The sequence below is a fragment of the Ranitomeya imitator genome, chromosome 6 (genome assembly GCF_032444005.1).
Source record: "Ranitomeya imitator isolate aRanImi1 chromosome 6, aRanImi1.pri, whole genome shotgun sequence".
In the NCBI taxonomy this organism is placed as follows: domain Eukaryota; kingdom Metazoa; phylum Chordata; class Amphibia; order Anura; family Dendrobatidae; genus Ranitomeya; species Ranitomeya imitator.
The window spans coordinates 294,545,332-294,571,263 of NC_091287.1; the positions used below are offsets into that span (position 1 = coordinate 294,545,332).

The following is a 25,932-nucleotide window of genomic DNA, read 5'->3' on the forward strand; positions in this document are numbered from 1 at the left end:
TTAGAGAAGAAGAAGCATGGATGCTTCCGACCTTGAGCGTCCTTTTGATAGAGGACTGCTCCAGCACCAACGGATGAGGCATCCACCTCCATTAGGAATGGCTTATCCACATCGGGGCGATGTAAGATGGGAGCGCTAGCAAAATGAGACTTAACAGAAGTGAAGGCCTTGGAGACCTCTTCCGACCACAATTTGGGATTCGCTCCCTTCTTGGTGAGGGCCACCAAGGGAGCTACCAGAGTTGAGAAGTGGGGAATGAACTGGCGGTAATAATTAATGAACCCCATAAAGCGCTGCACCGCCTTAAGAGAATGGGGCTCTTGCCAGTCCATCACAGCCTGTAGTTTGGCAGGATCCATAGCCAATCCCTGGGCGGAGATGATATAGCCCAGGAATGGTAAAGACTCCTGCTCAAACATACACTTCTCCAACTTTGCATAGAGAGAATTTGCCCATAAGAGGTCGAAGACTCTGCCAACATCTCTCCGGTGGGAGTCAATATCTGGAGAAAAGATGAGAATATCATCCAGATAGACTACAACCGAGGTGGAAAGCATATCCCGGAAGATGTCGTTGACAAAGTCTTGGAAAATGGCTGGGGCATTACAGAGCCCGAAGGGCATCACCAGATACTCATAGTGCCCATCTCTGGTGTTAAACGCCGTTTTCCATTCGTCCCCCTCACGGATGCGAATCAGGTTGTAAGTACCCCGCAGATCTAATTTAGTAAACACTCTAGCTCCCCGAAGCCTATCGAAGAGCTCGGATATCAAGGGCAAAGGATACTTGTTCTTAACGGTGATAGCGTTAAGACCCCTGTAGTCTATGCATGGACGTAGTTCCCCATTCTTCTTCTGCACGAAGAAGAACCCTGCCCCAGCAGGTGACACTGACTTCCTGATGAACCCTCTTGCCAGATTCTCTTGAATGTACTGAGACATGGCCTCCGTCTCCGGGAGAGATAATGGATAAACTCGACCCCGGGGAGGCTCTGCACCAGGCAAGAGATCGATAGGACAGTCATAAGGGCGATGGGGCGGAAGGGTCTCCGCCGCCATTTTGGAGAACACGTCTGCATAAGACCAGTATTGCTTGGGGAGAGAGGAAAGATCTGCGGGTACCTCAGTAGTAGCAACCTGAACGCACTCTCGGTGACACTTACCCCCACATGATTCACCCCATCCCAGAATTCTGCCTGAGGACCACTCGATGTGAGGAGAGTGGAACCGTAACCAAGGTATCCCCAACAGGACCTCATCAATCCCCTCGAGAATGATGAGCAGAGATATAATCTCCTGATGGGATGGTGACATGGACAGAGTAAAAGGGATGGTCTGATGTGTTATCTGTGCGGGGAGTGTCGACCCATTCACCACTCGTACCGTTACTGGTTGAGGTAGCATAACCAGGGGTATTGCGTGACGTTGGGCGAAGGCAGAAGACATAAAATTGCCTTCCGCCCCAGAATCCACGCAGAGCTCTACCGAGTGGGAGGATGAGCCAAAAGTTATTGTCCCCTTAAAGGACAATTTGGAGGCAAACGTCGCCGTGTCTAGTGCACCTCCACCTACTACCACTAGACGCTGACGTTTCCTCGACCGCTGGTGACATCTGGTGGCAAGATGTCCTGACTGTTGACAAACATGGCAAACCTGGAGTGCACGAGCAGTCCGGGACTTAGATCCCGCTCGAGACACTACCTTAGGTTCATGGGACTCAGGAGCCTGGACTGGAGATTCCAAAGGTTTGGCGAAGGTGGGAGCCAGCCGAAACCTCTGCCTACACTGGGCTCGCTCTAACCTCCGCTCGTGAAAACGGAGGTCAATACGAGTAGACACTGTTATTAATTCTTCCAGTGTGGCGGGAATCTCCCTAGTGGCCAGGGCGTCCTTAACGTGGTCAGCCAGCCCCCTTCAAAATATAGGAATAAGAGGTTTATCCGACCACTCCAGCTCAGATGCTAGAGTGCGGAAGCGGACGGCAAAATGGCTGACCAAGGACGAGCCCTGAGTCAATGCCAACAGTTGGAGCGCCGTATCATGGGTGACACGAGGTCCTAAAAAGAGCTGTTTCAGAGTGCTCAGGAATAACGGAGCACTCTGCACCACATGATCGCCACGCTCCCACAGCGGCGTAGCCCACTGCAACGCCCTGTCCGACAGTAAAGATACGATAAAGCCCACCTTAGCCCGCTCTGTAGGGAAACGAGAGGCCAGAAGCTCGAGATGTATTGAGCACTGACTCACGAAACCCCTACAGGACTTACTGTCACCAGAAAATTTCTCTGGTAGCGGGAGGCGAGATAGCGTCGGTACAGTGGTGGCAGTGGACAAGGTAGCTGCAGCCACACTTGCAGCCTGAACAGCGACAGCAGTAACATCCACAGCTGAGGTTGAACGCTCAAGAGCCGCGAACCTTCCCTCCAGCTGCTGGATGTACCGCAGTAAACGCTGATCGTCCGTCATTACTAGCCAGACCTTGGCGCTAGTATTATGTTAAGGACCGGCGGAACGCACCAAGTATAGATGATATGAAACTAGGTGCGTTCGCAGTCCGAGGTCCATCGTGCAGGTAAAAGACCCTGCTGCTAGTAAGACGGACTATATGGCGGTACTAAGAATACACACATGGGTTAACTTCACCCTGCGTGAAGGAAGCGATCCTGTTGCGTCACAGGAGCGCAGTACCGCACATAGAGCGCGAGCAAGAAGTCAGCAAACTCAACCCCTACACAGGATTGAAGTCCGATTAGACATTTGCTGGCACAACACCGCAACTGGGTGTGAGGAAACTTATAAAATAGAATCTATAGGCACGAGAGTGCGTGCGGTGCCGCACTGACGGACGCCACTAACCACCCAGGCTTGGGTAAGGAAAGCACAGAGGAAGCGCACGGCGCCGTACTGGCGGACACAGCAACAGGACGCTGTGATGTGTGTTTCGTGCAGATGGCTAGTCGGGCGCTAGATAGCTACCATCATCCGCAAGCAGTCAACAACTCTAGGGAGGGATACTTAGGAGCTTTCATCCATCGACATACATCCATCTACACACACACATAATATCAAGACAATACTAGCGCATGGCCGTGCGGTCATGCGCAGTTTATATAGTTGCAGCACAGGAAGCTGCTACAGAAGTTTTGCCCTTTCAGGACCTGCCAGGAGGACCAATGGGATGTGCTGCAGTACCTGAGCATGTGACCCTCAATCTCCAACGGGAGATCTTGCCCTGGGCATGCTCAGTGTGTGCAAATAAGGACTTAGTCCCAGAGAAGCCCGCTCGCCGCAGATCAGTGCAGGGTACAACAGAAGAGCCAGAAAAGGCAGCAGTAACCCCTTGCACAGAATCAGTCCCAGCGAGACGCTGGGAGCGACGCCTCCGCTGAGCAGAGCCCACTGCGGCCAAAGCAGAATGGGAGACCGCAGCAGACACGGATCGAGATTCCCCCTGTGCAGCAGAGGAAACTCGACTCCTAACACCTGGTAGCCCCTTTACGGCATCTCTCTTATACCAGGTCCTACACTAGCCTTACCTCGCTGAGAATAAACGTCTCCATCTGAATGGGTACATGTGAAACCTCTTCCTAGACTAAAATTCTCTCTCTCTGTGGAGGGGTATTGGACCTGCTGTAATTAAAACACCTGTGGCTAGGTATTCTTTAGCCTTCTGATCGTGCACTCCGCCTCCTAGCCACAGGTGTTTTAATTACAGCAGGTCCAATACCCCGCCACAGAGAGAGAGAATTTTAGTCTAGGAAGAGGTTTCACATGTACCCATTCAGATGGAGACGTTTATTCTCAGCGAGGTAAGGCAAGTGTAGGACCTGGTATAAGAGAGATGCCGTAAAGGGGCTACCAGGTACACATAAAATTGGCCATTTTTATGCGCTAAACACTCTCATTTTTCATATTTCTAGTGCAGTAATGCAGTTCAAATTTCGTGTTTCAAGTTTGTATGTTTCAGCGCTGCAGTGTGCTGCCTTATTTACTTAACTATATACGAGTTGGCGACTCTAGGTTCAGCACCTGTTCACACTTAGTCTGTGTTTGGATGTGCCGGTCAGGTTTTTGAAATGTATTCTTTAGCCTTCTGATCGTGCACTCCGCCTCCTAGCCACAGGTGTTTTAATTACAGCAGGTCCAATACCCCTCCACAGAGAGAGAGAATTTTAGTCTAGGAAGAGGTTTCACATGTACCCATTCAGATGGAGACGTTTATTCTCAGCGAGGTAAGGCAAGTGTAGGACTTGGTATAAGAGAGATGCCGTAAAGGGGCTACCAAGTACACATAAGATTGGCCATTTTTATGCGCTAAACGCTCTCATTTTTCATATTTCTAGTGCAGTAATGCAGTTCAAATTTCGTGTTTCAAGTTTGCATGTTTCAGCGCTGCAGTGTGCTGCCTTATTTACTTAACTGCACCAAAACTCAGGCCCAGTGTATAACACTACACAATGTAAGTGGCAGAACGTGGCTGGAAGATATACGACAAACTAACAGAACTGACGTAGATCCAGTTTGTGACAATTTAAATCTCCCTTTTTTGGGGGGGGAGAATGCACCAAAACTCAGGCCCAGTGTATAACACCACACAGTGTAAGTGGCAGAACGTGGCTGGAAGATGTACGACAAACTAACAGAACTGACGTAGATCCACTTTGTGACAATTTAAATCTCCCTTTTTTGGGGGGAGACTGCGCCAAAACTCAGGCCTAGTGTATAACACTACACAATGTAAATGGCAGAACATGGCTGGCTGATATACGACAAACTAACAGAACTGACGTACATTCACTTTGTGACAATTTAAATCTCCCTTTTTTTGGGGGGAGACTGCAACAAAGCTCAGGCCCAGTGTATAACACTACACAATGTAAGTGGCAGAACGTGGCTGGAAGATATATGAAAAAAAAGAACTGTAGTACAATTTCAATCTCTCTACAATGATCTCAGGACAAATATGGCAGCAATAAAAAGGACTGCTGCACACAAAAGTGTGGACAAATAAACAAGATAACTGTGCAGAAAGGAGCAACAGGATTTTTGCTTTTAAAAAAGCAGTTGGTTTGTACAGCGGCATGCAAACTGCAATGCAGCTATCAGGGAGCCTTATAAGGCAGCCTAATAAGCTACAGAGCTGATGCACAAAAATATAAACTCCACTGTCCCTGCAAACAAATGGTGTTGGACAGTGGAAATCGCTACAGCACAAGCAGTTTCGCGGCTTAATCTTCCCTCCCTAACTATATACCTTCTTCTGATGCAGCTGCGGCAACCTCTCCCTATGCTACGATCTGCAGAAGTAAGATGGTGGTCGGCATGCACACCCCTTTATAGCCCCTGTGACGCTGCAGAAAGCAAGCCAATCACTGTCATGCCCTTCTCTAAGATGGTGGGGACCGAGACCTATGCCATCATGCTGCCCACACTCTGCTTCCTCCTTCATTGGCGGAAAAACGGCGTTGAAAGCGTCATACGAAACGCTACTTTGGCATGAAGATCGCCGACCTCATGGCCGATCCCACACTAGGATCGGGTCGGGTTTCACAAAACCCGACTTTGCCGAAAGTCGGCGATTTTTGAATTTGTCCGATCCATTTCGCTCAACCCTAATCTTGACGAGAGGTTCCTTTTAAGAACCCATATATTCATTTCAGGCAGAAAGGAGCATTTATCATTACAGCTCAAATATAATTCTCAAATAGTCTTTCGGATTGATGAAAAAAAGATATAGCTTATTCTGTTTTATTGCACGTTATTCACAAAAATAAAATAACATCCCATATTATTGCATGAAATAAATGGCAATTACATGAATGAAACTTGATAACTGTGTCTCAACTCTGAGGACCCTATCTATTAGGATAATCCATGGCTCATGACACCTATATAGTCTGTAAAAATTAGGAGTATGCAGAAAAACAAGGAGGAAGAAATGATCTTTTGATTACTGTATATCGAAGTTGTTGCAGATTAGAGATGAGCGGTGTTCGAGTCGAACTGTTAGCTAATTTAAAATTCGAGCTGTTTTGGGCGGTGTTCGAGTCGTTCGACCAACTCGAGCAATTTGCTTAAAATTCGGCAGTTCGTGTTTCTGTTCGATAACTGTTCGTTCACCAAAATCCTAACTTGATTTGCACATTAAAACTGTTTATCATTGTCAATAGACTGTTTCAGTGTATAGTTGGATAGATCTGTGCTGAAATAACGCCGATCTCCATTTTTTTTCCTTCCTGCATTTACAATGGGGCGGTGCAGTCCCTCAGCATATCAGCAGTGCACACACACACACAGCAATGTGCATGTGATGCACACAAGCAAGGGCATGTGTCATTGGCTGTGCATGTCACATGTCCTTGCCCTATAAGAACCAGCCATTTGCCCCGTCGCCACCATTTCCTCACTGCTGCAGCTTAGTGTTAGATGGCACCGCTGCTGCTGTGGGCGCTATACAGTCTAAGAGTGTTTTTTGGAGCAAATTTTCAGAGAGATAGGTTTAGGGAGTCGGGAGGAGTCGGGACTAGTTGTAATATCAGCCCTTTTCAGGGTAGGTTACAGCAGTTCATAGCACTGTTTGCCAGGCAGGTCTGTGCCAGTGCTGTGCAAGTGTTTGTCACAGCATTTGGTGTAATCTAGCTCAGCCAATCATTTTGGGCTAGTTGTATTGTCTGATAGTCATCTGAGTAGCCCGCCTGTGAAGCTAGCTATACCGCCTGTGTATATCAATTTTTACTGCATCTAATCCAGTTAATAGTTTTGGGCCTAGGAGCAGTGTCTGCACGTCAGCAGAGTAGCCCGCCCATGAAGCAAGCTACACCGCCTGTTTACCTAAATACTGTTTTGTAACGGCATCTAGCCCAGGAAATCCTTTTAGGCCTAGTAGAATTTAGTGCTACTCAGCAGCACACCCCACCCATGAAGCAAGCTACACCGCCTGTTTACCTAAGTACTATTTTTTAGCGGCATCTGGACCAGGAAATCCTTTTGGGCCTAGTAGCAATTTCTGTTACTCAGCAGAGTACCCCACCCATGAAGCAAGCTACACCGCCTTCTTTCTTTCTCAATCTAACCCCTCGGCTCTGGGGTGTCCACTCTCCCTCCAGCTCTCTGCTTCTCACAGGTGGACTACCACGTGTTTTCACACTGGGGCGAATCTTTTGGGCCTAGGCATAAGAAGTCATCGAGGTAATGGATAATATGTGCCGCCTTACAAATGTCCATGACGACACATTCGAGGAAGCAACTAAACGCCTCAAATAGTGAGCAGGATATGGAGCACCCCATGGGCAAACAGCGATCCATATAGTATGCTCCTTCACAGAAGCAGCCCAATGGGAGGACACTATTCGGAGTCACAGGTAGTAACCGAAACTGTTGTGAATTCTGCTCTTGGGCTCCCTCCGGGGGTTATGAGTGGTAGTGCTGCTGTCTTTGGATTGCAGCATTTATCAGGTGTGTCCACTTATTGCAATTTGGACTGGGCTATTTAAGTCTTGCTTGATCCTTTAGTCAGTGCCAGTTGTCCATTGTTTTTGGAGGATTCACATTCCTGACTGGTCTCTCCTGTTTTGCTGTTCTTTTCAACAAAGATAAGTTCTGGCTTTGTTTTTGCTGTCCACATGCTGTGGACCTTATAGTTCTGTGCATTTTCATGTTTTGTCTTGTCCAGCTTTGTCTGTGTAAGGATTTTTTGCAGCCAAGCTGTATCTCTGGAGATGCAGATATACCCTCCATGTCTTTAGTCAGATGTGGAGATTTGTATTTTCTGTGGTGGATATTTTCTAGTGTTTTAATACTGACCGCATAGTACTCTGTCCTATTCTTTCTTTTTAGCTAAATCCTGATTTCAGTCTGCGTATGTCATTTCCCTCTCCTCTCACAGTCAATATTTGTGGGGGGCTGTCTATCCTTTGGGGATTTTCTCTGAGGCAAGATAGTTTTCCCGTTTCTATCTTTAGGGGAAGTTAGTCCTTAGGCTGTGTCGAGGTGTCTAGGGAGTATTAGGTACATCCCACGGCTACTTCTAGTTGCGGTGCTAAATTCAGGGTCTGCGGTCAGTACAGGTACCACCTTCTCCAGAGTACGTCACATGCTGCTCCTAGGCCACCAGATCATAGCACGGAACGCCCCCTCAATGTCTGTTTTGGCCATTAGGGTGCCCCTTACCAACTTCTTGACCTGCCTGATTGCCTCGTCAAAGGAGGTACAGTACATAGTACTGTACTTGGTTCCGCGTTGATGTTGTCGTTTACTGACCTCCCCCTTGGATATGACAAATGGTGCATTAGTCTGAATGTATTGGGTTCATTTTTTGGCACAACTCCCAACGGGGGTACCACTACATCTTCTAAGGAAAGTGTTCTGAATGGACCCGCTGCCATTCTACCTAAAGATATTTCTTTTTTTATTTTTTCTGTCAAGACGTCTGGGTGTTGGTAGAGTGATATTAGATTTTTACTCCAGCCTTTCTTGATTTTAGAAGGGTATGACATGCCTATATCTGTGTCTCCTCCTCCTTTTACTCCTCCACCTCTTTTCTTTTCGCATGACTATATGTAGTTGTGACTTTTCCGTGTGTTTGTTGTGTCTTCGTAGCAGTTTGTCAGCCTTTGGACACATTTTAAGGTGTTTTCTATGTGTTTTCCATGTGTTTGTATGTGTTTGCCTGCCATTGGTTTCAATGGGGTTCGACGGTGTTCCTCGAACGTTTGACAAACATTCGTTGAACACGTCCCTGTTCGACGAACCGAACCCGAACACTAGGGAGGTGGCTCAACACTATTGCAGATATGTGCAGGCAGCCCTACTTGTTTTATCTCTTTATTTCCTTTATTTTACTTCATTCTAATATATGTTCAGTTTCCTTTAAATGTTATCACCTTTATTTATTTGCACTTCAGCAAAACCAAACATTGTTTTCATTCCAACCAAGCCTTACTTGTGGTCAGACATCAGAACATTTGGCTTCTTGAAAGTTTTAAAGTGTTTGATTAATGATTAGTAAGAATAGGGAGATAAATAATTAACTCCTCCATTTTGAATAGACTTATGATAATCTTTTTGTTATTGAACGTCCTCTCCCAGTCATTGGGTACTAGACATTAAAATCAGTTGTCTGGTGGTACTGACACTTCTTTAAAAGGAATCCATCTGCAGGATTACACCCCCAAAAAGAAGTTTCCGACCACACGTAGGGTATTGGCATATTCAGGAGAAATTGAACCCTGCTTTCCATTGTGAAAAATTCTCGTTACCCTTTTAAAAAATGGACAATTTGTGGTTAAACATTTTTTTTGAAAAAAAAGTAACATTTATTTTGATGCCCCAATATTATAAAATTCTGTAAAACACCTGTAGGTATAAGATGGTCATCACACCAGTCTATGAATTCATTGAAGGGTGCTATTTCTAAAATGTATTTGTGTTTTTTTTGTTGCTATTTTGCAATGTGAGGGGCTCTAAAATTGCAACATGGCATCCACAATCTATTCCAGACAAATTTACACTCCAAAAATCACACTCCGTCACACCCAAGCCCTGACTTGTGCTCAAACAGTTGTGTCCAACCACATATAGGGTATCTGTGTAGTCAGTAAAAACTGCATAACAAATTATAGTATGCTTTTTATCATTTTACAACATTTGGGGATCAAACAACATTTAGTTAAAAAAAAAAAGAAAAATTTGTCATTTCTGAATTTGGTTTTGAATATGTTGAAGGGTGCAGACTTTAAAATTGACCATTGTTTCAGGTATTTTAGCATATAGGCTCCTCAAAGTCGCTTCATAAGTGAAGTGATCCCTAAAAATATAAATTTTTCTAATTTTCATTGAAAAAATGAAACATTTCTGCTAAACTTTTAACTATCCTATCATCCTAACAAAAAAAGAAATTTATTTCAAGAATGACGCTGATGGAAAATAGACATGTGGCAAATATTATTTATTAATTATTTTGTGTGGCATGCCTATCTGATTTAAATGGAATCTGTCAGCAGTTTTTTTGCTATGTAATCTGAGGACTACATGATGTAGGAGTTAAAAAATGGAATTGAACCATGTGTTACTTATTAGGCTGTGTGCTGTTATTTATTTACTCTGAAGGTATTACCACTAGGACATTAATATTGCTGGGATTAGCAGGCGCGTGGATACTTATCTGACTCTGCCCCCTCCTGTGATAAGCAGCCCACTGTCTATGGACACTATATATACAGAACCTGGTGTGGGTGGAGTTAGCTTTCTCAACCCTGTTTCATTCTAAATCTAGGAACTCTGATTGTGCCATAACTACTGAACTCAGTAAACTAAGTTATACATAATCGGATTCAGTGTCTCTTTGTCTACATCATACTGCGAATCATATTGATCTACATATACTACTATCATGAAATACAACTTGTCCCAATAAAATTATTTCAGAATCACTGGGATGTGTTGAAGTGTTCCAGTGTTACTACCACAAAAAGGGACACAGATCAGATAGAAAAATTTGGCTTTGTTCCAAAACTTAAAACAGGCTTCGGCGTTAAGGTGTTAGTCACTTCATGACATTTGCGGTTAAAGGGCTTCGTCCAGAGCCAACCCCACATACTTTATAACTTGGGGATTTTGATCCCCCTCCCTATCCTTAAAAAGCCAACCCTCGATGCAACTGCTATGTCCAGCTATCGCCCAATATCGCTGCTCCCATTCGCTTCCAAACTCCTGGAGCAGCACGTCCACGCTAAACTTTCCTCCCACATCTCATCTAACTTGTTCTTTGACAATCTACAATCTGGTTTCTGCCCCCATCACTCAACTGAGACTGCCCTGACCAAAATTACCAACCACCTACTTACAGCCAAAGCTAACGGACAATACTCTATACTCCTCCTCCTAGACCTGTCCTCTGCTTTCGACACAGTTGACCACTGCTTCCTACTACAGATCCTCTCCTCCTTTGGCTTCAAAGACCTTGCCCTATCCTGGATCTCAAAGATCAAAACCAAAAAACTGACAAAAGACCTAAAAAATATATTTTAATATAATGATTAAAACCAGACAACGATAATATCATATAGACCAAGAGTTTAGAGTCTGCGGGATTAAGGGTCTCCGGTATATACTGAAATGCCGGAAAAAATGTAAATAGAAATATATAGGAAAGGGCTAGGGAAGATAGACGTGCCTATCCCTAAAGAATTCCCTTCCTGACAGCGGAGGTTGGCACCCTGGGATACGATATGGCGCCCCCGCTCAACAGCTGTCCAGAATCTCGGAGTGTCTATCAGCCATATCCTCATTCTTCTCCTATCGCTTCCTCACACTCAATCTGGACAAATCTGAACTCATCATCTTTCCTCCATCTCACAGATCTTCCTTACCTGACCTATCTATCGCAATTAACGACATCACGCTTTCGCCCATACCGGAAGTCCGCTGCCTCGGAGTAACCCTTGACTCTGCCCTATCCTTCAAACCGCACAGCCAAGCTCTTTCCACCTCCTGTCGCCTTCAGCTCAAAAATATCTCCAGAATCCGTCCTTTCCTCAACCTTCAATCTAGTAAAATGCTTGTACATGCCCTCATCATCTCCCGCCTCGACTACTGCAACATCCTTTCCTGTGGCCTCCCTGCTAACACCCTTGCACCTCTCCAGTCCATCCTTAACTTTGCTGCCTGACTAATTCATCTCTCTCCTCACTGCTCCTCCGCTTCCCCCTCTGCAAATCTCTTCACTGGCTCCCATTCCCTCAGCGTACCCAGTTCAAATTACTAACACTAACCTACAAAGCCATCCATAACCTGTCTCCTCCATATATCTCTGAACTAATCTCCTGATATCTTCTCTCATGTAATCTCCGGTCCTCCCAAGACCTCCTTCTCTCCTCCACACTTATTGGCACCTCACCCAACCGCCTCCAAGACTTCTCCCAAATAGCCCCATCCTCTGGAATTCTTTGCCCCAACACGTCCAACTATCAACCACATTCGGATCCTTCAGACAGAACCTGAAAACCCACCTTTTCAGGAAAGCTTACAGCCTGCACTGACCCCACTGCCTCCTCATCCCTACCGGAGCTACCGCCTCACCATCACCAGAGCTGCTGCAACCCTCAACCTATTGTCTCCTTCCCCACCATCCTGTAGACTGTAAGCCCGCAAGGTCAGGGTTCTCTCCCCTCTGTATCATTTTGTAATTGCTAGTTTGCTTACTGTAAGTGATATCTGTAATTTATATGTAACCCCTTCTCATGTACAGCACCATGGAATCAATGGTGCTATATAAATAAATAATAATAATATCCAGGGCCTAGCTCTAGGGAGATACAGAGCTTAGGTTTCCTGCTTGGCGATTGGTGAGGACCCATTTAGGGTAGGGCAGGTGAGGTGTAATCAGATCTGCCTAGGGGTCTCCACTCACCCTTTCCCTAGTGTCGGGGCTTCCTTCCCCTCATCCCTTTATTCTGCATTTAGTCTTCCCACACTGTGTGTGACACAAACTTTACAGGGTAATTTGCCTCACAAAATGCTGTTTCTCCTCTAATCTTCGGTCCGTGAGAGATCAGAGGAAAAAGAGTGTGACAAGTGCTGCTGGCAACAGCAGTGTCAGTCAGTGATCATGTCATACAGTAAAAAAAAACACAAAGCAATAGCTTAAAGTTAGTGTTAGACTTAAAATTAGGGCTAAGGTTAGGGTTAGGCTTAAAGATAAGGTTAGAGCTATGCTTAAAGTTAGGGTTAGGCTTGATCGCAATCCTATTTTCCAATAATTTATTAGTAGTCACGTCAATTAGTCACATCAATTAGTTTGTTAATTATATAGTATAGATATAGTATACTATATACAAGGTGCGTTCATTAAAGATTTCCCCTGACTCTGACCCACTTCTATTTATCACAGGACGCTGAAACTGCAGACATATCTACTATATAATTGTCTAAGGGTCACTTCTGTCTGTGTGTCTATCTGTCTGTCGTTCACGGATAATCATTGGTCGCGGCCTCTGTCTGTCATGGAAATTCAAGTCCCTGATTGGTGGTGGCAAAATCCCCACGACCATTGCCACGACCAGTCAGCGACGGCCATAGTCTGGCAGCGAAATGGCCGCTGCTTTACTGCCCTGCAGTCAGCGCTGAGCGCTCACACAGGGTTAATGCCAGTGTTAACGGACCGCGGTATAACGCAGCTATTAACCCTGTGTGACCAACTTTTTACTATTGACGCTGCTTATGCAGCATCAATAGTAAAAAGATCTAATGTTACAAATAATAATAATAAAAAAAAGGTTATTCTCACCCTCTGACGTGGCGCGCTGTCCTCGGCAGTGCAAGCGGCAGGTTTCGGTGCCAAGGATGCTATGCGAGAAGGACCTGCCATGATGTCACGGTCATGTGACCATGATGTCATCACAGGTCCTGCGCTCATACCAACCCTGGGACCAGAAGCTGCTGCGTGCACCGCACACAGGCGCCAGGACGTCAAGTGGCCTTCGGAAGGTGAGTATATGATTATTTTTTATTTTAAGTCTTTTTTAACCACGCATATAGTGCTCACATTGCTATATACTACGTGGGCTGTGTTACATACTGCGTGGGCTCTGTTATATACTACATCTCTGCTATATACTATGTAGCTGGGCAATATACAACGAGACTGTGCAATGTACAACGTGGCTGTGCAATATACTATGTGCTCTGTGTTATATACTACGTAGCTGTACAATATAATATGTGGCTGTGTCGGTTCTGTTATATATTACGTCGACTGTGCAGTAGTGTTGAGCGATACCGTCCGATACTTGAAAGTATCAGTATCGGATAGTATCGGCCGATACCCGAAAAGTATCGGATATCGCCGATACTGATATCCGATACCAATACAAGTCAATGGGACACCAAGTATCGGAAGGTATCCTGATGGTTCCCAGGGTCTGAAGGAGAGGAAACTCTCCTTCAGGCCCTGGGATCCATATTAATGTGTAAAATAAAGAATTAAAATAAAAAATATTGATATATTCACCTCTCCGGCGGCCCCTGGACATCACCGCGGGTAACCGGCAGGCTTCTTTGTTTAAAATGAGCGCGTTTAGGACCTGAGAATGACGTTGCGGCTTCTGATTGGTCGCGTGCCGCTCATGTGACCGCCACGCGACCAATCAGAAGCCGCGACGTCATTCGCAGGTCCTAAATTCCTAGAATGAGGAGTTTAGTGCCTGAGAATGACGTCGCGGCTTGTGATTGGTCGCGTGGCGGTCACATTAGCGGCACGCGACCAATCAGAAGCCACGACGTCATTCTCAGGTCCTAAACGCGCTCATTTTAAACAAAGAAGCCTGCCGGTTACCTGCGGTGATGTCCAGGGGCTGCCGGAGAGGTGAATATATCAATATTTTTTATTTTAATTCTTTATTTTACACATCACTATGGATCCGATACAGATTCCCGATACCACAAAAGTATCGGAACTCGGTATCGGAATTCCGATACCGCAAGTATCGGCCGATACCCGATACTTGCGGTATCGGAATGCTCAACACTACTGTGCAGTATACTACGTGGCTCTATTATATACTACGTGGCTGTGCAATATACTATGTAGCTATGCAATATACTACGTGCCTCTACAATATACTATGTGGCTATGTTATATACTACGTGGCTCTACTATTTACTACATCGCTGACCAATATACTACATAGCTGTGCAATACACTACGTAGCTGTGCAATACACTAAGTGACTGTGTTATATAGTACATGGCTGTGCAATATACTACGTGCCTGTGCGATATACTACGTGGCTCTACAATATACTACGTGGCTATGTTATATACTACGTGGCTCTACTATATACTATGTGGCTGACCAATATACTACATACCTGTGCAATACACTACGTGGCTATGTTATATATTACGTGGCTGTGTTATATACTATGTAGCTCTGCTTATATACTACGTACGCCGTGTTACATACTACGTAGCTCTGTTATATACTACATAGCTATGTTAGATACTACGTAAGTTGTGTTATATACTACGTCACTGTTCCTTATAGTATGTAGCCTGTGCTGTATACTACCTACATATTCTTGAATACACGATACGTTATAATCGGGCCTCCATCTAGTAATGATATAAGTCTCTATAGGTTATGTGCCAATTTGCAACTCAGAATTGATAATGGTCTTGATTTTATAGGTGCTGAAGTGGTTTGATAATGGACCCAGTGGAATACAGAGCAGTCATCAGGTTCTTTAACTTGAAAGGTTGCACACCAAAGGATACATTTGATGAGATGAAAGAGGTTTATGATGATGATTCCCCATCATATGATGAGGTCAAGAACTGGCATCGTCAATTCAAATGTGGCCGGACTTCAGTGCAAACAGCTCCAATTCCAGGGCGACTCCACTCTGCTATTGATGAACATACCATCCAGCAAGTGGAGGTCGCCATTTTGGAAACTGGCATCATAAACATTCGCCACCTAGCCCAAAATATCAAGATTAGTCTGAGGTCCGTGGAAAAAATCATCCAAGACCATCTTCACATGCATAAGGTATCTGTTCGCTGGGTTCCCCAGCTGCTTACACCTTTACAGAAGCAGCAACGAGTCAAATATTCTCAGGCTCTATTGATAATGTGCAATGGAAATCAGGAAGACTTTTTCAACAGACTGATTGCAAAGGATGAAAGATGGGTCCATCACTGTGATCCTGAGACTAAAGTGCAGTCGATGCAATAAAAGTATTATGACTCACCGCCTCCAAAGAAGGCACGTGCCCAACCTTCGGCAGGCAAGGTCATGCTCACAGTATTTTTGGACCAGCATAGAGTAGTATTGATGGATTTCCTAGCAAAGGGAAACCTTGATCATTGGGGCATACTATGCGTCACTGCTGATTAAATTGCTGGAGGCCATCAAAACCAAGAGTCATGGCATGCTCACCAAAGGTGTCTGCATTTTGCAATACAATGCACCAGTTCACAACTCGCATATTGCCCAAATGGAAGAATGCTCCTGTGGCTTTGAAATTCTACCACATCCCCCTAATTCACCCAACCTCGCACCATCAGACTTCCACCTCTTTCTAAAAATGAAGTTATTTTTGAAAGGCAAGCATTTTCCAGATGATTAGACTCTGATTTCCAAAGTCACAATGTAGCTTTTGGAGAAACCTATCGACTTCTACAAGTGAAGTGTTTTTAGTTGCTTCAAGAGATGGAAGAAGTGTGTGTCCTTAGGTGGCACCAATGTAGAGAAGGACTAATAACCGTGCCATGTTTCATTGCTCTCAGTCCACAGGAAGAGGGTCAGGGGACATCTTTAATGAACCCCCCTCGTACATAATTTGATAGGAAAATGTTAGGAGTCGAGTTTCCTCTGCTGCAAAGGGGGAATCTCGATCCGTGTCTGCTGTGGTCTCCCATTCGGTATCGGCCGCAGTGGGCTCTGCTCAGCGGACACGTCGCTCCCAGCGTCTCGCTGGGGCTGATTCGGTGCATAGGGTCACTACTGCCTTTTCTGGCTTTCCTATGGTACCCTGCACTGATCTGCGGCGAGCGAGCCTCTCTGGGACTAAGTCCTTGTTTACTCACACTGAGCATGCCCAGGGCAGGGTCTCCCATTGGAGGTCGAGGGCCACATGTTCGGTCACATGCTCAGGTGCTGCAGTACATTCCATTGGTCCTTCTGGAAGGTCCTGAAAGGGCAAAACATGCTCAGGTACTGCAGCACTTTCCATTGGTCCTTCTGGAAGGTCCTGAAAGGGCAAAAACTTCAGTAGCAGCTTCCTGTGCTGCAACTATATAAACTGCGCATGACCGCACGGCCATGCGCTAGTATCGTCTTATGCTATATGCTTTGCGCCAATGTGGTTATGTGTTTGAATGTGTTCAGGGACCCGGCTGAAATAAGCCCCTAGAATGCTGGCACCTCCGGCGAGGAGATTGTGTTTAAGTGTGTTCAGGGACCCGGCTGAATTAAGCCCCTAGAATGCTGGCATCTCCGGCGAGGAGTTTTGTATGCATGCATGACCACTGACTGCTAACATCTGGGTAGTTGGCCTGTGCCTCTGTGAAAGTCTAACAGGGCACAGAGCTTTCCTCTCGCGGTTACTCTGTGAAGCTAACAGAGTTGGTATATACCGCCATATAGAGCCGCCATTATTTAGCAGCAGGTGCTTTCCTGCACGGTGGATCCCGGGTTGCGAATGCACCAATTCTATTTAATAAATTATATATTTGGTGCGTTCCGCCAACCCTAACAGAATGTAGTTTGTACTAAAATAAAACCAATAATGTTCAGTGTTCTATTAGTTCAGGAATTCTGAAATTTTATATACATTGATAAGCAAATATAAAAAGTAATAAAATGACGAAGAAAGTCTGTCAGATGGAAATGTGGATTTCAAGGACTTTGATTGCAGCAACAGTGATAGCTCAGAAATTAACGGTGATTCTGGTCCATCCTCAAACACAAGGACCAGTACAACAAGAGGAGCAAATAGCGCTACTGGAGAAACTGGGAATAATGCCTAGTACAAGCGGTGTCCCTAGCACTAGTGAATTGGCACATGCCAATGTACAAGGGGTTTTGCCACATGATGTGGCATTTCCAAGATGGGATACTTTGGAATCAACTACTCCATTCATCCTGATTTTAATACCAATCCAGGTATAAATGTGAAGGTGGAAGATTTTGAACCAATTAATTTTTTTAATTTGCTTATGACAGATAGCTTGCTAGTTGAGAATACAATGAAGGAGTATTGTAAATTGTATTCTAAACGGCTGGTCCCTCGTGGATCTGTGGATCTGCAGCAGCGCAACTTTCCAATGCTTGTCTTAAGCTACGTCTGGTGAGTGTTTTTACCATGCATTGACTGCTCAATCTCGGATAAAACCCTATTGTGCTATTTTCCTCCAACAGTTGTCATATATAGCTTGCTGGAACATATTGTCCTGCAAACAAATTTATACTCTTCCCAATTTATCAATCAGAATCCACAATCCTATTATGCTAGGTCAAGTTTATGGATGACAGCTAATCTTCCGGAAATGAAAAACTTTTTAGGACTTTTATAGTTGTACTCAAAAGTTTACATACCCTGGCAGAATGACACTGATCAAAAGTTTACATACCCCATTTCTTAATACCATGTATTGCCCCCTCTAACATGAATGTCAGCTTGAAGTTTTTTGTGGTAGTTGTGGATGAGGTTCTTTATTTTCTCAGATGGTAAAGCTGCTCACTCTTCTTCCAAAAAGCCTCCAGTTCCTGTAAATTCCTAAGCTGTCTAGCATGAACTGTGCACTTGAGATCTCCCTAGAGTGGCTCAATAATATTGAGCACAACTGTATTTGCCATTTGACTTGTTATAAAAAAGAGCATTCTGTCCTACTGGTCCAACAGCCCCGTTCAAACCACCCCTATGTTTTCTATAGTTCTTCCTAGGACATGCTGCAAAATGCTTCATGAAATTTTGGCATTTTAACAAAAATAGTCAATGCCTGACTAGAAATGCTTCAGAACATGACAGACTTTATAAAATAAGACATGACAGAAAAGACTCGTAAGGCTCTACACCCCAACACAAAACATTTCTATTGATGATCCCTTGTAAAATTCAGGAACACTGCAGCTCAAGCAATTTAGTTGCATCTAAGAGGGCAAGGTTTGGAATAAAACTCTATCATATGTGCGAGAATTAAACAGGATATACAATATAAATCAGCTTTTCGCATTTATGAGGGGAAAGACAGCCAACTAAACACACCAAGATGCCCTACTTATCTGGGGACATCTGGAAAAATTGTTTAGAAGCTGATATGTCCATTTTTACAAAAAAGACTACGACCTGTAGACAATCACTACACCGGCATATCCCTATTTAATAGTCTGGTTGAACACAATATTGGAGTTTGTTGGACCATTCGTAAAAACCGTCAGTAGTTTCTATAATCATTAGTCAACAAAAAGTTTCAAAAGGGCAGTCAGAGGCTATGCACAATGGAGAGCTGCTTGCCCTTAAGTATAAGGATAAGAAAGATATTTTTTTACAAAGAGTTTTTTGGTGTTAAATATATATTTTTTAAAATCAGTGGTTATATTGTTTTCTTTATCCCAAACTTTTTTGTTTCTTTTTAGACTCTGATTTTCTGTTGTTTCAGTAAATCCACATGTGCATAGCCACAATTAACTGACACAATGTGAAGAGAGATGGGACAGGTGGAGCTGTGACATCCCCTATTGCGATTGGCGGATCCTGTGTTATCTGTGTATAATGGTGTTACCTGTCTTTGTAAATCTTGCCTCTAGTTATAAAAAAAACTGTATGAAATTGCAAATTTATTCATTTTGTTTTTTAATAAATATTTTTATATAGAAATAAATTGTCATTTTATTTTTAAACACATGTCAGACAAAAACATGACTTATTAAATAGGTAATTTCCTATTGACACATTCTCTCTAAGGAGATGAGCTGAGTATGGACTTCTATTGTGAATGTTCCAAGAGAAGAACATACGGTATATACATTTTCTCTCTGATAGAATGAAAGAAAACAATCTTGCAAGTTCCCATTGGTGAGGTAGATACCTTTTAAGCCAATAACCCTTTAACAAGTTTTGCAACATGACATGGATAAAATAGCCAAGCCTGAAAGTGACTTACAGGTTGCTACTTTGGGGTGCTTGCTTTGTAGTGTAGGCGATGACAGGCTTCTCAAGTTTGGAAGTTATCTACTATCTAAAGAGTCTCCATTATAAATGAGCTGTGGTGAATCTTCCACCCAAGCAGTCTAAATAAGAATGAATGGAGCTGCAGTGCACTTGATTGACCACTGCTCAATTCACACGGGGCTCCTCAGAGCTCTGGTTCTTAGCATTGTTGGGTGTCCCGGTGGTTCAGAAGTTATCCTTTATCACATGGATAGGGGACAACTTTCAAACTTGAAAATATCCCTTGTACGGTATCATTTGATTGTTTTATCTTTTCTCCTCTTCCCCTTGTTGTTGGGCTCCCTTAGTATTCAACCTTAGGTCCTCATCTAGTTTCTTTCTGCACAGCCTTTATTGGGCAAACTTTTAAGCGGTTTCGAAATTGGAACAACATCTATGCTGATGAGACCCAATTATACAAACCCACCTCTACAAAAGACAGCAACTGCTGAATCTAACACGTCCTCTCTCTGGCTTAAAAAAAAATCTTTGAAAAACTGTAATACTTGTGCTTCCACCATTTTCTAACCTATCGTTATATAACATTTTCATCTCAGTATGTAGCACTGCCTTAATTTATAATCATCTGTTTGAGGATTAAAATCCATTATCCAATATGCTTTTTGGAAATTGTACCTAAAAAAACTCTCTAGAATCAGCCTTTTTTTATTGAGGAAACCGCAAAACACTTTTTTAGTTGCCCTGATTCACTCTCATCTTAAAGATGATGGCCTCTTCCTCTTCTTAGTGCAGCTTTCCTCACAAACTGTCCAGCACTTCTGTCCATACAATGGCTGCTGGTGGAGGAACAAGTGACCAGACCTACCTATCAGCCTCCTCCAATTGTAATAGCTTTCGTATAGTATAGAAATGTAGGGTTCGGTGTGCATTGGTGTCCATTCAATAAAGTACTATTCTCCTGAGAGCCTGTAGTACAAGTTATTTTGTCAAAACAGTGGAGCAGCAAAGCATTCCAAACCCAATATCTTTTCACTCCATGAACACTAGTTGATTGACAGACCAGGGTGGATCCAGACTTGGATCACCTGTACAACTCCCATATTGAATACCTTTACCCGGTGCTTATAGGTGTTGTTGTCTAAACACAACAATATAAGGTGAGAATTGATATTTTAGGGGACAAGAGATCTGAACAACTTAAAGAAGTTGTCCACTACTTGGACAACTACTTATCATACCCCATTCTTGGACCCGATAAAATAAAATAGTTTATATGCACCTCCCGTGCCACTGCCATTCCCTTGGTGTTGGTACTTGCTCTCCTCTGGGCTCCCGTACTGTTGTTGTGACACGTGACTCCGGTACCCAATCAGCACGGGCATCACTGTCTCCACTTTCTGTGCAATTGAACATGAAGAATAACTCAGAGATCGGCTGCAGGCCGAACATCTTGTTCATGTTCAATTTGTACGAAGGCAGGATAATGACGCCAGCGCTGACTAGAGTCCGGGGTTATGTGTCACAACGAGAGCCCCGGGACTGCTAGTGCTGACACCACGGAAACGGCGTTGGCAAGAGAGGTGAATATAAGGGTATTTATTTTATTGGGGCCAAACATTTAGATCAAGAAGGGGTTATTCTAGTACTTGACAACCTCTTTCATACACAGATGCTTGTCCTATGAAGCGATCCCCTCTTCCTTTTTTTCTAGTACATTTCCTTCAATTGTTAAACACATCACAGGGGAAACCTGCTTTTCCATTGGAGGAGGCTGATGGACTCATTTGGTCACATGCTCCTCCACCAGCAGCCATGTTATGGGCAGAAGTATTGGTCAATCTGAGAGGAAAGCTGCACTAAGAAGCCACCCATTAGTTACTGTAACTCTATACTAATTTGGCTTCTTCTCAGTAAACGCTCTTCTCTTCAATCTATCATACATGCAATGGTCAAGATAATGTTTTTGTCCAATCACTACACCAATACTTCCATCATGTGTCAGCCACTGCAATGGTTGCTCGCCATATATTTTTTTAAACGACCACTCTCACCCACAAAGTTTCTGCAGTGCTGCACTGCCCTATATTTCCTCCATCTTCTCCTTCTGCACCTTACTAATGTTCTTATTTCTGTTACTTTAAGACAGGCCTCCTCCATAATCTAAACCCCCAAATTCCATCTCAAAGCCGGTTCTTGTGCTGCACCAGTTCTCTAGAATGCCCTATCCCTCTCCCACATCCACACATGCCGTGAAAACACATCTTTTCAAGTGGATCTATCACATTTCATAAATTAACTCCTGTTTTTTGTCACCATTATTCTTCAGAAACTCTTCTCTTCTTTAAATAGCATCCCCCCGTCCATGTACCCTAATGTACTAAAAGTTGTGCTTCGGTTTCGGCAAACATCTCTTTCTTGGCCGCAGTTTGTTTTATACAAACAGGCTGTGCTTTACTCTACCTTCCTGGGTCCAGCACTGGATCTTCACCACTGACTCCAGTGCCTGTTATTGTCTGCAGCACAATAGGCACGTGGACAGTACCGAAGCCAATCTGTGAGCTCAGCAGCTCGTGACGTCACCTTGGGAAGATCCACTGAGATCAGTTATTGATTGCAGCCGCGGGACAAGATTTTTCTGAAGCTGGAATATCTCTTGAAAGATAATCTTTCTCCAGGTTTTGCCATCGTAATCTAATAGCAAAGACTGATTCCAGCAATGCGTCAATTACTTGGCTTCTTGCTGTAGTTTTGATAAAATTACTGTTTCATCAGCAGTAGATTCTCACCAGTAAACCTGCTGTCATGTAGTCTTCCATTTTCATGAAATCTGTATAATCTTGCCCCCACCACAGCTTTCTGCCTATGCACAGTGCACACAGGAAACTGCCAATCAGTTATTTTGGTGGGGTTATACAGTGCTCAGCATTCAGGGAACTGGTAGATCGACAGCAGATAAAACAGTGATTTTATTTAAAAAAAATACATTGAACACCACAGTATGTGATAGGTCATTGGAATAAGGGTCTCAGCCCTTACGTTATACTGATAACAAATGGAGTAGTAAAAATCTGATCACAGATTCCTTTTAATTTCAGTGCATATAAAAATACTGAATGGATGACTGGCTGTTGTAGCTTCTAGTAATAATTTTCTGTTTGTCAAGGAAATTGTATTGGCACAGTGCTTTGAATGCAACAGAGAACTATTCATGTGAATATCTACATGTGTCCCATGTATGGTATAGCCACATTTTAATCACAATTTTTTAAAACAGGAATCAAATTCCATTGCCATATCTATAACAAACCGAGGGGATCCAAACCCCCTACTGTCTTAGCCTTAAAGTATTTTACAATCTATAGGAAGCTACTTGGTAGAGCCTTTTATTACGCTTACCTGGGATTCTATTCAGCGTCACCCAGTAATGCTCATCTGGGCTGTAAGTGTCCTTAGACCATTTCAGTAGATCCAAGGCTCTCTGATCTTCTAGAATAAATTTTGTAAATTCCCTTGTCAGGGCGACATATGCAGACCCAAAGTATATGGTGATATTGTGAGGAGGAGGAGGCTTTACAATGTTGGTCCTCAGCACATGTGAATGTACTATATCCTCGCGATGAACATATTTGGTCCGGGGGACGGCATGATCTGGGGGCAGGACCCCGGGAGTGATATTTTTCCCATTACATTTTTTTAAATGTCGCACAATCTCCTTGTTTGTCTTCAATGGGAAATCCTGGCCACAGGTATTGATCACATACTTCCACTGCACCTCTGATTTCAGCAGATCTTTCATGCAGTTCAGATCCGCCTGCAGTCTGGATATTCCAGCATAAACCACAGGCTCCATTTTCGAGGCGAGAAAAGCATTAGGAAAGCAATTTATAAAATTATCTACTGCCTGCAGGTAATCGGCACTGGACTTCTCATCCACATGGATGCAGTATATATTTTGGGGCATATAGATAGCCCTAAACAATCTCTCGAATGTATCGAATTCCTTGTGCAGTACAATTATGTAGGCTAGAGGAAAGCCCGCTTCTTCGTCCGAGAGAGGAGCTGTGATGTAATGGTTGTGGATTAGGTATTCTTTCATACATTCCATTCTTTTCAGAGGAGTTGTAAAATAATTTACCCAAATAAAAGAATTTTTTCGTTTGGCTAAATTGTCACAGGCGATCTGTAATAGAGAGGCATCGTGGGAAAACTGAAGTCTGTGTAAGTTATTCTGTCCATTGAATTGACTGAAATTACAAAGGAACAATAGCACGACTCCCAACGTCACCACAAAGAAGAATAAATGAAAATACAGACTCATTCTCCCGTGGGTCAAGTAGACGTAGAGCTTGTCATGGTTGATCATAAACCTCATATTTGTGTTCCAGGTGTCATCATTTTCTTCCTCTTTGCCTGGGAAGGATGTTTATCAGCTTGTATCACAGTGTGTCTGTTTCCTCGGAAAGCTCTGCTATAACACTGCCCAGGCTTCTGGGACCGGCTACTTGCATATTAATTCATGACTCCTGCTATTGGTGACGCTAGTATGAATGACCGGCAGATGTTTCCTCCTTTTCTTTTGCAATAAGGTCAGATTACATGCTAAAACCATGACAAACACTACTGCACAAATCCCTTACGGTACACCGGGCGTATAGCTGATATGATTTTTCTGTCCAAATATTGATACATGTCCTCTTTATTATACTATTTGGTAATTTTTCAGGAGCTTTATACTCAGCATTTGGAAACATGAAGGGTGATCCAGTTTGATTACTTTTGATATTTATACTGAGCAAGGAAAAATTCTGATTAAGAGGGGCGCGCTATAACTGACTATGATATGAGTCACTGACGGTTGATATTAAGAGTAAACATTACCTACACTGTTAAAATGTAACTGCAGGAACATTTGATCAGGTTTAAAGTTGCACACTTTGGATCTACTTCCTTGAAGAAGAAAGTCGTGAAAAAAACTTAAAGAATCTGAAGATGCATTAATTTCTTTTTTGTTTTTAGCATAAACAGGGGATAATTCTGTTCTACTCCTATTTTATTCTAATCTAACGCAATCGGAAAAATCATAATTATATTATTACATTACTGGTTGTTATTAGTGATGGGCGAGCTTGGTCAGCAGGCACTGCTCGATACTCAATCGAGTATCGGGGTGCTCAATCGAGTAACAAGCAGTGCAGAGTATCACGTGGTGCTCATGTGTGCCGATCCCTGTAAGCTAATTATCTGATCCGGGGAGAGAGAGAAGAGAGAGAGATTCCATCATCTCTCGAGTTTGCCATGAATTTGCATTATGCTCACTACTTGAGTCCAACGTTCCACAAAAATTTAAAATAAGCAATAAATTTCATTGAACTTCACAATTGTGTTCCACTTGTTGTTGATTCGTCACCAAAAATTTACATTTGGTATCTTTATGGTTGAAGCATAATATGTGGGGAAAGGTTGAAAAGTTCCAGTGAGCCAAATACTTTCTCAAGGCACTGTAGCTGGAAGGTTTGACTGCTGGTTTCTCCAAAGATGTCGAGATCAGGGCTCCAAAATTCTGAGAAGGAGTGACCCATCTTGCATGGAGCGCAGATGCGCATGCTCAATCACTGCTCCAAACTCTGTCAATGGAACAGCCAAAAGTAGCCGATTTATGAGTTCCTGTGCCTATATTCAGATCTGTTGGGGTTCACAGTGTTTGGCCCTTCAGTGTTGAACAAGTTTTTCCCTATCGAACACATAGGGAATAACCTCAGACTTTGGGAAATCCCATCTAAGGTAGAGATTCATATACTAATTGACTGCAATATATCATTGTAGCATACAACAATGCTAATCAAAAGGTCAACTTTCACAGACCAACCAGAAAGGAGCATCTGAAATATCTAGTTTATGGCAGTAGGCAAGATTCTAGGAAATCTGAAAACTATCATACTGTACTATGGTGGTGGAAGGAATTGTAGGTAAAGAAATTGTAAGTATATTAAAGGGAACCTATCAATATGAAAATACCGTCTAATCTGCAGACATCATGTTATAGTGCAGTTGGAGCTGAGCAGATTGATATATAGTTTTATGAGAAAAGATTCAGTATAACTTGTGCTCTGCTCTTTCTGGGAGTTTTAGTCCAGTGGGAGGTCTGGTAAGTGACTGACAGCTTTCTTGTGACTGATAGTCCCACTGGACCAAAAATCCCATAAAGATCAGAGGTTTATATGATGAAAACACAGGTTATACTGAATCTTTTTTCACAAAAC

At 43.5% G+C, this 25,932-nt stretch overlaps 1 protein-coding gene across 1 annotated transcript in view; it reads right to left on the reverse strand.

The window, feature by feature from the left end:
- The window catches only part of LOC138642486 (N-acetyllactosaminide beta-1,6-N-acetylglucosaminyl-transferase-like), a 113,829-nt gene extending 89,679 nt beyond the window's left edge, over window positions 1–24,150 (reverse strand). The window contains exon 1 of the mRNA XM_069730670.1: window positions 23,069–24,150. Within this exon, the coding sequence (XP_069586771.1) occupies window positions 23,069–24,044 (976 nt within the window). The 5' untranslated portion in view covers window positions 24,045–24,150. The remainder of the gene's footprint in view (window positions 1–23,068) is intronic.
- Between the last annotated feature and the right edge of the window lie 1,782 nt (window positions 24,151–25,932).